The following is a 13,102-nucleotide window of genomic DNA, read 5'->3' as shown; positions in this document are numbered from 1 at the left end:
AGTTTTCTGGGCAATCCAGAACAGTATTTTTTCCCGTTCTGCAGGTACTTTACCCATAATAGTGTGCACTGTTTGCGGATTAATCCCAGTAGCCAATTGATAACCACCAGGTGCTGGCGGTGCTGGACGCACTGATGTTGTGTTTAATGTTCGCATTATGAACTGTACTAATCGTCTATATAATGTCACTAATTCTATAAATCTCGCAGATCTGCTAGTGGCATATTGTGTATGCCGGGGTGAGGTGTGTATGTGGCAAACATAGGCCATGTAGGTCCGTCATTACTTAAGGGACCTAACCTCACTCTTTGTAATACATGTGGTAGGGAGCCTTCAAACCAGTTGTGGTGCTCTTGGTATGTAAGCAATATTTCATGATACTGGTATGCTCGGTGCCGCTGAGGTACGTTCACAATTTCATATGTGTGGAATGTATGTGTTCTTTGGTCAACCTCAGGAAAGGTGACCCAACAGTAAAATGTTTCTGTTTGGTATGCTTCATTAGCTTCTATTATAAGAGTAACATCCCCGCCCTCGTCTGTAATGCCATGCATTAATAAATGTTGTGTTAGTCCTTGTCTAGCATTTTCAGGAATGTCAATGGCGTTAGCCATATTTGTTTAGAAAAACGGAACACCAAAAATGGGGAATAAAGTCCTTTTATGAGTTCGAGCTTGAACAACCTAGCTGAGGAGGATTTTCCCAAAGACCACGGACGTCTCCGTATAACGGTACTTAGGTTACCTGTTGTCTGTGAGACAGTGATAGTCGGGGTTATCCGTAAATTAGTGCCTAAACACCATCGTTGGTGGTGCCATGTCGTAGTTTGGACTCTTGCTCTAGGCAAGTATGCTGGTTAAAGGATGACAGTACTTTTAATTGTAGTCCACTACGTCTTTCCTACAACAAGTCGCAACTGTTGTCCCAACCTTTCCGGCTCACTAGCAGCACCTCACCAGAAACACAATAGCCAAAGGTGATTTGTGGCAGCCTTTACGCATAGACTCGAGAGTAAGACATCTCAGGGAGTGTCGTGGTTAAACAGAGATTACCCCTTTCTCACAGATATATCATGTCTCATACAAACACAGGCAATGACAAAGATACAGTAAAGTTTCAATAGTTTTTATTCAACATAACTGCAATTTCTGATATGTTGCATGGGCTGCTATGATTAGGATAATGAATAATGCAAGAAACAGAATTGAGAAGATGAGAGTCATTATTACAAAGACCCCCACCATCTTGCAATGCATAGAAAAGACAAACGAGATGTAATATGCCCTAATACCCTAATGTGAAAGGCCTAACCTCCTACCTAAAGGAGAGCTGGGTTTGTTAAACCTAATCTGCCAATGCCATGTCCATGGAAGGAGCCCCCAACCCTCGTTACCTTGGAATGAGGTCTCTATCTCAGACTCCACAGGGACACAAAGAATGGGTCAGTGTCAAGACGACTTCAGCATCGATATCAGCGATGGTGGTGATGCCCTCTGGTCGGAATCCCTCTGATTATCTGTCTAAAGTGCGATATATTTATACAGATCTTCAAGGACCCCTGATGTAGGTGTGTTCCCAAACAATAGAGAACAGACATGCTTGGGACGCCAATTAATATAAACAATCCCTCGAAAGTATAGAGAGGGAAAATCCCTAAGTGTGAACACCTACTGTTTGTCTATGGTGCTTGATCTTGATGCCTTAGCGCGGTGATACTGATAATGTAACTCATAACAAGTGGCCTAACTCTAAACAAGGCAGCCATCTTAGAAGATATAAATAATTAAATGTGCTAAGACAGAGCAAGCTAAGTAGGTTAAAAGTCACTAGGTGATGGGGGCACGAGTCTGCAAGCCAAAGGCTAAGCTAACTCCTGTTATCCCATTAAAACAAAGTAGGATTCACAACAAGACTTAATGTCAGAACAGTTACTGCACCACTTCCAGAGGATGGACATGCCAAAGTTCACTGTCCTACTAGCAGTATCAACTATTCCCTAGGACAACAGCAATTTTTGCTTTCCAGCATCCTTGCCCAGCTAGCTGAAGGAGAACATTTTTTTACCTTCAGTAACAACATATCTGGTGGATATATAATCTTCCAGAGGATTCCTCACCTTATGAATACTCCTTTAGACTGGCCTAGAAATGTTTTCATTAACAATGACTCTACAGCATCACGGGGTGGTGCCCTGTGGCTCTAGCTGGAACTTTGCTATTAGATGTGATGTCACCTCAATATAGTAGGCCAATGTAAATTACTGGAATTTCATCCAGAGGGAATGACACAAAGCAGTACAAAATAAGTATGCATACCTTGAGAACTTATTAATCAAACTGCAGCATTAGCTCATTAGGGACGAGGGAGGGCAGGGCGGAATCTGCTGGATAATTATGTAGCCATCTGAAGTAGCGTTAACAAAGATGCTTAACTTTACTTCTGATAGATAAATTTTCCTGCGGATCCCTCACCTGAAGAATGAATCCCAAACCTTACCTATCTGGGAGGTGGAACTGAGTACTGCGGTAGTTTTTTAAATACATTTTTACTGGCACATAGTATTGATCCAGTTATAGATTAAATTGGTGTACACTTAAAGTGCCGAATACATATCACACCACACCTCTGGGAACTTTACTGGCTTCCAATACACGTGTGCAGTTTAAACTCATTCACACATTTAAGGCTCTACCCGCATCACCTTCCACCTACCCACCAGACACCTTCACTCTGCCTGTCTCCTACTTGCACACAACCCAAGAATATTCAGAAACAAATATGGAAGCCAGGCCTTATACATCACTTCTAACGCGTGTAACAACATCTGAAAATTCATCAGAACCTCCTCTTCAATTCTATTCCTGAGTTCTGCAAGAAGCTGAAGACCTGGCTTTTTTAACAACCCCCTTCCTAGACTAGGCACACACACCTGCTCAGTGCCAGGACACCCACACAGGTGAGTCTGCGCTTTACAAATACATACAGCATTACACTGTTGTATGCCTGAAGCAGTAGTGCTTCGAAATGTATGCAAGGAGGACCATGTACCTGACATTAGCAGCCAGGATGCATCTGGACGGGCCATAAAAGCACCCAAGGCCCTGTTGGAATTAGCACAAATGCCCTGCGAAGGATCCTTGTTAGTAAAGGCATTTCAGAACTTGATTTTAAAAAAGACATCTACTAGTGCAGACCGGATGCACCAATTCTAAAATGTGCTTTGAAACCGAGAGACTTCTTTGATGTTGAACCCACTGCATCCTGAAACACAACTGGAGGGCTCTCATCTGCTCCCAAGTGTGAGGCACTAAGATGATGCATGAGGCCATAATGCCGAAGACAAGCATGACCTGCAAGACCTGATTCTGAGCTTGAATTAGACATCCCAGAACTATCACCCAAAACTCCAGCCTGATAAAGGTCAGACTTTGTGTAGGACTGAGGTGAGACCTCTGGAGAAAAGATGAACAAGTTACATACCTCAATCGTGCTAAAGACTTCCTGGTGGATAATGAACTCTTTGTAGGTTATGTGGGTGTGAAGAAAGGACAGGTGGTGCAGAAGAGAATCATCACCACTTGGGTTGTTCTCTGCATCAAAATGTGCAATGCTTTGGCCAAGAAGCAACCCACTGATGGTTTGCGTGCTCACTCAGCCAGAGCAACAGCTGCAATCACTGCTTTGGACTGCAAAGTTCCAGTCCCGGGCATCTGCCAGGCAGCAACGTGGTCGTTCCGGGACACGTGCACTAAATACTACTGCCTGTTCAGTCAGGTCGGCAGTGACAGCTATTTTGGTAATTAGGTCCTGCGGGACTTCCTAGTATGATCTTAGTTCGCAGACCCACCTCCGACGATGGCATTGCTTAGGTATCTATTCTAAGGTAAGGAATCTACAACTTGCCACGAAAACCCGGTGCTCAATATCCAGATGGGCCTCAGTGGGGGAGCTGTTGCTGCCACTAAAGCCTAAAAGTCACCAATCTTCGTCAGAGACACTGGGCTTCAATAGACTGCACTTCCAAAACCTTGCCCATGGTAGTGCACAGTTGAATGTAGGGCTAAGCGAGCTGTGGTATAATATTCTGGCCTAGATTTTGGGTCAGTATACAGATCCTGCAAATCATGACCTCTTTCAAGGAGGAGACCTGGTCAATAGATTGATGCTAGCAATGATTCAGCAGGAGTTCTTGTGTTTGGATAGGGTCTGGCAGCTGAATCGGTATCAGGGGTTCAGGTTAGGACAGGGGAAACTGGGGCCTGGGATGATTTTAGAGCTGGAAGCTATAATAGGGATGGAAGAAGATGCACCAGAATACGATGTAGCTGCCCAGGCACTGGTGGCTCTTTGTTAAGATAAACTGTCTAGCTTTCTACTTTGCACTCATGACAAGAAAGAGTAGAAAGTGTGCACTGAAGACAGCATTGTGGAAATGTCTTCATACAGGCTCAAGAGGAGCTGGAATGATTTTGTTATTGCCTCGTTTAACAACTCTTATTCAGAGGGATCAAATACGTTCAAACTGTCCACAACAGAGCCTTTTCATTGAGGGGGCGAGGGACAACCAGTAGGAATCAAGAGGAAAGAAATCCTGAGAACAGCAACCACCACTACTTAGCGACTCCTTTCAATCCTTTGCCTGAAGAGAATAGTGCCTCCAAAATCTAGACTAGAAGGGATAGAGGAAGGATCATGCACTCCTACGTACAGTAAATTGCAGGTGTCATAGAGATCTCCCAACAGGACTGCAGTGGTTGGGTACTGTGAATTACCCATAGATAGGAGAGTGCCTCTTCGTTCCTCTGCTTCTTTCTGTGTCTCTTGTGTTTCAGGAGGGAGGGGAAGACAGATTATGTATGAACACTGGAAAAGGCATGCAACCTGCACTACAACTTGTGCCAAAATTATGCATTCACTGACAGCTGCACTGGCAGCTTGAAACGCTCCTCCTAGTAGTTAAATAACTGGGCTTGCCCCGATTGCACAGCAGAGCCCCAGAATAGAGGGCTTTGGTCAATGGACTCATGTGTGCTTGTCAACCCTTCTCTGGGCTATAATAACTGAATAAGGCTGAAACAAATCTTTGGTAATCAAGAGAAAAAACAAATTATTACCGGCTATATTACAAGCTTTCCAGAAGTTACTCAGACAACTTGAGTTGGGCCAGTGACCACCATCTAGAACTGAGGAGAGAGGGAGTTACTGGGGGTTGAGGGGATGGAGGGGGAGGTCACACGTAGGAGGCATTACTACCTCACCAACACAAGGGTGGTCAGGCTTGTTGGGACTTGCTCATCCGGCTCTACATGTACCCCTGCCAGTAGCACAGGTGAGTGGAACTGGCCTTGTCAAGGCCCACAATCAGTGGTCAAGACCATCCTCCACACTCTTTTTCCTAACAAAAAAAATAAATGTCTTTTGCAGGACTGATACACCCTCGCTCTGCATGCGATTCCTTAAATATTGTGTCCTTATGTTACACACAAAAACATGCATATACACTGAATGCTTGCCACCAAATAAAGGGAGAGGATGCAGGCCAATTGTGATACATTTGTGACAAGGTCCTTATGACTTAAAGCCATAGTGTTGGGGCTTAATCCTGCCCAAGCTGAAAGATGGATTAGATGGATGGAAAAACAGCAAAAAAGAGTGAAAAAGAACCAGGGGCACATTAAGGCAGAAGCTCCTTCTAACAAGTTTGTAGAGAGCAAAAGAATTGGGTACTGAGAAAATCCATGTTGTATGCATAAAAAAGGGGGGGAAAGGGTGTATATTAGTGCATGAATTGTCATGTGGTTCCTATTATGGTAATAAGACTGTGTGTTTAGGGCTGCAGAACCACAGAGAGTGGGAGACTGAGTCAACCTCACACCACCTGGAAGATATCAGCCTGACGCCTTGCTAGCCTGCAGTGCCTCACCCAGCCCTGGAGGGGGATAGGTGATTTGTGGCAACCTAAACTTCACACTCTGACTCCTCAGGGAAGTAGTGGAAACCGATCATATCCCTTTCACTCAGTGACTCACACATGCCAAGACAGGATACGAGAAGCAAAATGGATTTCAATGCATTTATTGAAGCAATTGCATCCTAGTATAAAAAGCATGGGCTGCGATAATAAGGCAGATGAATCATTGTACTGTAATCATCATTAAAACCAGTATAAAGAAGATATACAACCCCACTACTGTGTATGATTCTTGAAAGCCTAGGGATTCCTGTCTGGACCCTATGTCTAGATCTGAGTAGTGGTTGTAACCCTTCTGCCTGTCTGATCTAAGGGAGTAACCCCGACCCCATACCTGAATAAGATAGCAGGGTCTGTGTGTTGTCTGGATGGCAATACGTTGGGGAAGCTGAGGAGTCAGAGCTAGGATCAACAGAGCTGTATGTTGTATGTTACGTGTCCCAGGATAGTCATGACTGGAATGCCCTTTACCCTCCTTATGCCTAGGTGTTGTTAATATAGTAACTTGTGCAGAGTTTGTGGAACAGACCTGACATACTGGTGTGTCTTTGTGGCTAGGACTAGCTCCTGGACTGGCAATACAAGGTAGCATATTATGTACGGTACATGACAGTCTTGAACAGTGAACAGAGCGCACATTGTATAATGGCTTATTAAATTTGCAGCATGAACTCTACCTTCTTAGAAAGAGGCAGCTGATTAAAATATAAAACAACTGGCTAAAAGCAGGCTCTGCTAAAAATATCACCACAAATAAAAATGATCCAAGTCTAAAAGGCACAGGCTGCAGGCCTAATGCTAACATAAGGGTGTCCAGCATAGGTGAAAAAGAGGCCCCATAAAAGAATGGTGAGAGAGGGCAGAGCATGTCACATACATGCACTTTATTAGTGTGCTGAAGCCGTTTCTAGTCCTGACATTAGTAGACATGTAACCCATAAAGCATATGATGTAAAAGTAATAAAGAATTTGCAGGGATTGATCAGAAAAGATGTTCTGACTTAAGACTTCTGCAAAACGTTTTGCCTACACCCCATGATTTGGCTGATGCAGCTTTGTTTTCTAAGATGCCATAATTGGTGCAAAATACATTATGATCACTGTATGGACATTAAATAACAAAATTAATCCTAGAGCAGCATTACCCATGCACTGATAAATGCTAAGGCCTACAAACTTGGCACCTGGTAAATATTTGGTGAAGATTGACACTGAAGCAGATGGCCCCAAAAGAGTAGATCCCAATATGTCTGGGATAAACTGCACAGGTGTAGACCAGCTGGACTCCTGTCTTAGGATACTCTCCATTCCATCTCCAGTACCAAATTCACCACAATAGTTCAGGCTGAAATAATGAGACCAAATGACCCCTGTACCAATCCCAATGTTTCATCCACTTCTCCCTTTCACCTTCCCTTTTCTATTCTTCTTTCTTTTTTAAGAAAACAAGGAAGAAAATGAAGTGACAACAAACTTAGCATAACAAACAAAGCATGGTTGGGTAACAAAAGTGTCTCCAACTGTGACTCTGAAGCTCACAACCCTTTTAGATGCTTATTTAGCAACAGAATACAATGGGTGGGGGGGGGAACGGCCTAAACAACGCGGGCTAAGCCATGGGTACGTTTAGTACGCAAGTGGAACAATGCTTGCCTTAACAACGACTGCCTGCATGTCTGCTTTAACCAAGCATAAATCTGAACCATGCATATGCCTGGTTAAGGCAGAGAGCGGTCTCGAACTGCAAATGGGCGGAGCAGGAAGAATTGGGAGAGGATGTGGCGAAGTAGGTAGGGCATAACACAACCATGCGTGCCGTTAACACATATTCCTTTACTAAGCATGCTTTTACAACAAGATTTGTGGTAAAGATGCGTTGTGGTTCCGACCGCTTTGTTAAGGCATGCGTGGTTCTGGCATGCATGGTTGTATCATACAACCTTACAATAGGTAGTAGGAGAACTGAGTTGGGGGGGTGTCGGCACACTTTTTGTACAGACACACTCAACACTATCGCACTTTCCAAGTCAGTGAACAGTAAAATCCAGTAAGACATTTAGTACATTCACAGTGAATTTGTATGAGTTAACTCAAAGACAGAAAGGAAACCTTTCTGCTTCTATAGATCTAGCTCAATCACAATCCTACACATCAAACTCTCCAGCATAACACTGAAGGTGATTTTTTTTCATAAATAATGCCCAGCCAGACTCAAACTCTGGTAGCTCTCCGGTAAAGCAAATGCAGTTTGCAAAAATCCTTTCAGTGTTATACTTCAGTATTTAGCACAGAGGCAGAGGCTATTAAAACACTGTGAAGATGCAATTTGCTTTTCTTCTTCAACTTTTTCTCTAAGTAGGTCGCTATAGATTTTGCAAAGCACATAGCATTTATTTTACAAAGATACGAGTAACTGTGAAGTCCATAATAGGAATGACAACGTTTGCTCACCTTAGATGCTTGTCGGTTCCATCTCTGGTAATCTGCAAAGTATTCAAAGCAAACATGATAGGTCTGAGCTTGTGCTCCAGCTGAACTCAAAGCAAGACAGTGTTGCCGGCGCTTTACCTCCTCGACCTATTGAGAATAAATACCTGCGTTATCTTCCTATGCTGTACATCACAACCTCCCTTTAAATCAATTTCTTTTTTAACCAAGTAGTCAGTCAGTCAAGAGAACCTTATTTCAGCTACAAGAGCCAAAGAAGCACATAGCAGCAATAAATAAATACACAAGGTTATATAAAATATGTAAAATACATATGACTAGATAAAATAATGAAATTAAATGCACACCCAGAGTGAAATGATACATTCTTGCTAAAACCATTAAACAGATAAAAATTTCCTCTGACAATCCAACTTGCCCCAAGGAACTTGGCAACAGCAATCACCAACATCGGGCGAGTGTCTGATCTGAGAATTCAGAGGGCTATGTCGGACCTGCGAACTCCCAGCAGTCTACAAGTCGGGCCAGCCATTTCCTATGAGAGGCAACGTATGCAAGGCAGACAAATAAGACTTGAGGGAGGTTTTCAATGGGTGCTTTGCAGGCTGGGCAGAGGGTTGTTTCTTCATGCGAACAGCGACTGGTAAGTAATCTCAGTGGCAAGGTGCCAATGCGGAACTGGAAGTACAACTTTCTTTCTCTTGGCACCGTGATTATGTCCCAGAAAGCCTCATACTTGCACGTCTCTTTTAGGTTGGCAAAATCACATGACAGTGTAGAGTGAAGTGCAACCCCCAGATCTTCAGAGTCTACCATATGCCAATACAATTCTTTTGAGGTCGCTTTTTGAAGGAAATGAGGTAGTAGTTGGAGAATCCCAGAGTCCTCTAAGCCCAAGCAAATAAAGTAGTCCCTTGATGTGTCTGAGCCAGGGGATACTATAAGAATAGTCGGCTTCGAAAATGACATGCAGGGCTACAGTAAAGGAGGCAAGCTCTGGCCTAGTCAAAAGACGCCGCCAAATAAGGTGATGTAGGTGGGCTTTGTGGCCAATACGGTTAATGCCTAGGTCCTTAAAAAGGGGGAACAGTGGAGTATTTGGCGGGAGGGACACGAGACTTCTTAGGAAATTATTTTCAGAAATTTTTATTTCTTGGGCTTTGGCATAGCTCCACAGTTAAGCCCCGTATAGGGCTGAACTCACAGTATTGGCTTCATATATCTAGATTGCAGGGCATATTGGTATGGTATGCGAGAGGTAAAAATCCTTTACTAAAACCCCTGTTTGCTTTAGTTTTAGTGCTTGATTTGCAGTATGTGATTTCCAAGACATTTTTCCAGTTAACATTATGTCCAGGTAACTAAATGTGCCCACCTTTTCAAATGAGGTACACTCAAGAATAAACTTCACTCTAAAGGATCTGTGGGGATTGGGCGTCATCGGTTTTGTTTTAGAAGCATTGATTTCAAGTCCCCGCGTAGAACAAAATTTCTCAAAGCACATGAGGAGTTTCCGTAATCCACTTTGGGTCTTGGATATCAGGAGTGTATCGTCTGCAAAGAGCAAGACTGTAATTTTCTGTGTGCCTAACGATGGCGCGTCAGCCTCCACTCTGAGGAGAGAGGGGACGATATCATTAAAGTACAAGGAGAACAGGGCGGGGGCAAGGACACACCCTTGCCTTACACCCCTTGACACCTGGATTCTGTCAGTTAGCTGCCCCTTGTCATTCCACCTCACACATGTATAATTATCCTCATGGAGCCGAATTAATAGTACAAGAATATGTTCGAGCATACCCATTAGGGAAAGAACTTCCCACAGCTTGTTACGGGGTACTAGGTCGAATGCGTATTTCAAATCCACAAAAGCAACATACAGTTTCCCTTTGCCAATAAAAACTGTTTTCCAGTATAAAAGCAAAAACCTAAGGGCTCGCTCAATGGTAGATATTTTTTCATGAAAACCTGCCTGGAGGGGGCTAAGGATGTTGTGTTCAGTCATCACGTCTTGAATCTTGCCAGAGAGGCAGTGACAGAACACTTTTTGCACGCAATCTATTAATCTAATTGGCCTATAATTACAGTGGAGAGCTCTGTCACCCTCTTTAAAAATTGGGACAACAATGGCCCCTTCCAGGACTCAGAGATTGGCGCCCCAGATGCTATTGCTTTCGCTAAGATGGTGATATATCTTAACCAGATTGCAATGTCGGTTAAGAATAGGTCTGCTGGAACACCACCTGAGCCAGGTGCCCTACCACGCTTTAGAGTACCTAAGAAATATGCTCTGCCCACTTGGGAGAACTGTTGCAGCCCTGGAGGGGTGGGTGTTAGAGTAATATTTGAGCAAGGGTCCTTATGTTCAGAAGTTTTACTATTATGGCCATAAGAGTACAACCCACTAAAACGGTCTACCCAGTCCTTTGGAGCAATATTAGTTGTAATGTTCAATTTGCTGATTCCTGGGCCGCACGCTACCAGGAACCAGAACTCACTACAGTTCCTCTTTTGTGCAGCGTCATTAAGTGCTGCCCACCACTTGTCATCTTGCTCACGCTTTGCTTTGCAGACAGCTGAGTTGTAAGACTTTCTAGCTGAGCAAATGGCGTTTACATCATTAGATTTAATAGCTTGTATTAGATGCCTGTTTGAGGACCGGCATTCTTTGTTAAACCAGCAATGCCTACTCTTAGGCCTCTTGCCATCAAGAGTTATATCTACTGAGAAGTGGGCCGCAATACTCTTGAAGCATAAGGTGTGAGTTAAGCTTATTTCCTCGTTGAGGATTGCGGGACCCGCCTCTAAATCCATCAATGTGGTCCTAAAGGTGTTATTAGCAGCATTGATGAGCGTGGGTCGAGCCAGAACCTTATTCCACTTTAGGTGACGTTTGTCATTAACCAGACTAATTCCCTCTGGTGCTATTACTGAGGTGGTAATCAGGGACAAATGGTTACACAAAGGTGACATATGGACTGAAAGAGGGTAATGGTCGCTTTAAGATCTCTCAATAACCATCATGTCGAAGACTAGGGGTCATAGTCTTATGTCGACTAGACAATAATCAATTCTACTGGTATGGTTGACTTTGTTTAATGTGTGACAACCCTTTGCGTCTGATTTGGTCCTGATGTTAAGCGCTCTGAGTCCAAATTCCATGGTCAATGATTTTACTTGGGCAGCAACCTGCGTCCACCTTTTAATGGGCGCGATATCCAGGGCAGGGACAGACCATGCCCGATCCTCCTCGTGGGTGGACCAGAGATCATCCCAGTCAAGAGGTTCAAATGTGACATTGAAGTCACCTGCAACAATGATTTTATGATGCCGGGGACAGTTTTGCAAAAATGCCTCCAGTGCACAGAGGGTTTTGGAGACCCGAAGCCCACCCCCACCCAAACCCTATAGTGTAGATGTTAAAAATGATCACAACTGTGTCTGTCCCGAATGATAGGCGAAGACCTAACAGGTTGGGGGAATCAATAGATAGCTGGGATATGTCGCAGTTTAGTGAGGTTCTAGTCCAAATGGTTAAACCTCCGGAAGGCCTGTCCCTAATACTGGGCAAAGCAGGGATATCAAAATATAAGTAGCTAGTTCAAAGTGCAGATCGGTCAACCATGTCTCCTGGAAAAGACATATGTCATGTTCCTCAATAAAGGAGGTAAAGGACGGGAGGGGGAGGATAGATCTCAAACCTGCCACATTCCACAAGACAAGTCGTACCACAGTGATTAGAAGGACCGCCCTGTCCACTGACGGTTGAGCTACCGGAGGTTGGTTTGGCAGGTGGAATTGGTTTAGGGGGGGAGGGATCGTTATCACTATTGCCCAGCAAGTCCTGGGTTGAAATGGTGGTATCCATCTAGGGGAGCTGTCTGTTCTTGGATTGGTAAGTGATGTTCCTGGGAAAGGGAGAGTAAAATGTTATCACGGCTGTGAAATGGGTCATGGGCGGTCTGGTGGAATCTGTTAGGAGGAGGAACGTGGGTGCTTGTGATGACAATGTTGGGAACTACAGCCAGACCAGGGACAGTTGTTTTATGTTCATCGGAGGGTGGTTCAACATGTGGTTCGTATGGTACTACAAGTCAATCATTCTCACTGAGAGCAGATAGATTACCTGCTGGACAATGAGTGGGGCGAACCCAATACTGCACAGGTGGCCTAGGGTATTTGAAATGGACACAGGATTGCCCTGGAGCACTTGTCCTTGCATCTAGGGCCACCAGGTTATCCACTATGCTCCTGTCCCTAAATGTCAATTTTAGCATGTCAAGGTGTGTGCCTGGATCAGGCCTTCTGACTGCATCAATTATATCCTCACGTATTACAGAGTAGCAGCCTTGTACGTTGCAAATCCAATGAATTGCCGTATTTCTAACAGAATCTCCCCCTTTCCTTTGTGCCAGTGGGTGTAGCTTGGGAACGCTGACCATTAGAACAGTGTTTTTAGATTGAAACTGGTCAATGGCGGGCTGAGCAGTGCATTTAGGGACAATTTCACTCATGAATTTGGGAAATTGGTAGCAGGCATCAGATACCTTTCCTGCGCCTAAGCTGTTGTGTGGGGGAGGCTGATAGGAATTCTTGATCCTAGCATCAGCTAAAGGTTGGCCAGCACAACTGGTTGATGGTGATTTGGGCAACTTCATCGAAGAACCTAATGGATTTGACATT

General features: G+C 44.1%; 1 protein-coding gene across 1 annotated transcript in view; it reads right to left on the bottom strand.

Moving 5' to 3' along the window:
* The window catches only part of PHLPP2 (PH domain and leucine rich repeat protein phosphatase 2), a 624,424-nt gene that overhangs the window by 402,937 nt on the left and 208,385 nt on the right, over positions 1-13,102 (bottom strand). Inside the window, exon 5 of the mRNA XM_069217328.1 lies at positions 8,423-8,548. Coding sequence (XP_069073429.1) covers positions 8,423-8,548 — 126 coding nt within the window. The remainder of the gene's footprint in view (positions 1-8,422; positions 8,549-13,102) is intronic.

Source organism: Pleurodeles waltl, chromosome 12 (genome assembly GCF_031143425.1).
Source record: "Pleurodeles waltl isolate 20211129_DDA chromosome 12, aPleWal1.hap1.20221129, whole genome shotgun sequence".
NCBI lineage: Eukaryota > Metazoa > Chordata > Amphibia > Caudata > Salamandridae > Pleurodeles > Pleurodeles waltl.
Note: the sequence above shows the minus strand (reverse complement) of the source record. Positions and strands in the feature narration are given on the sequence as shown.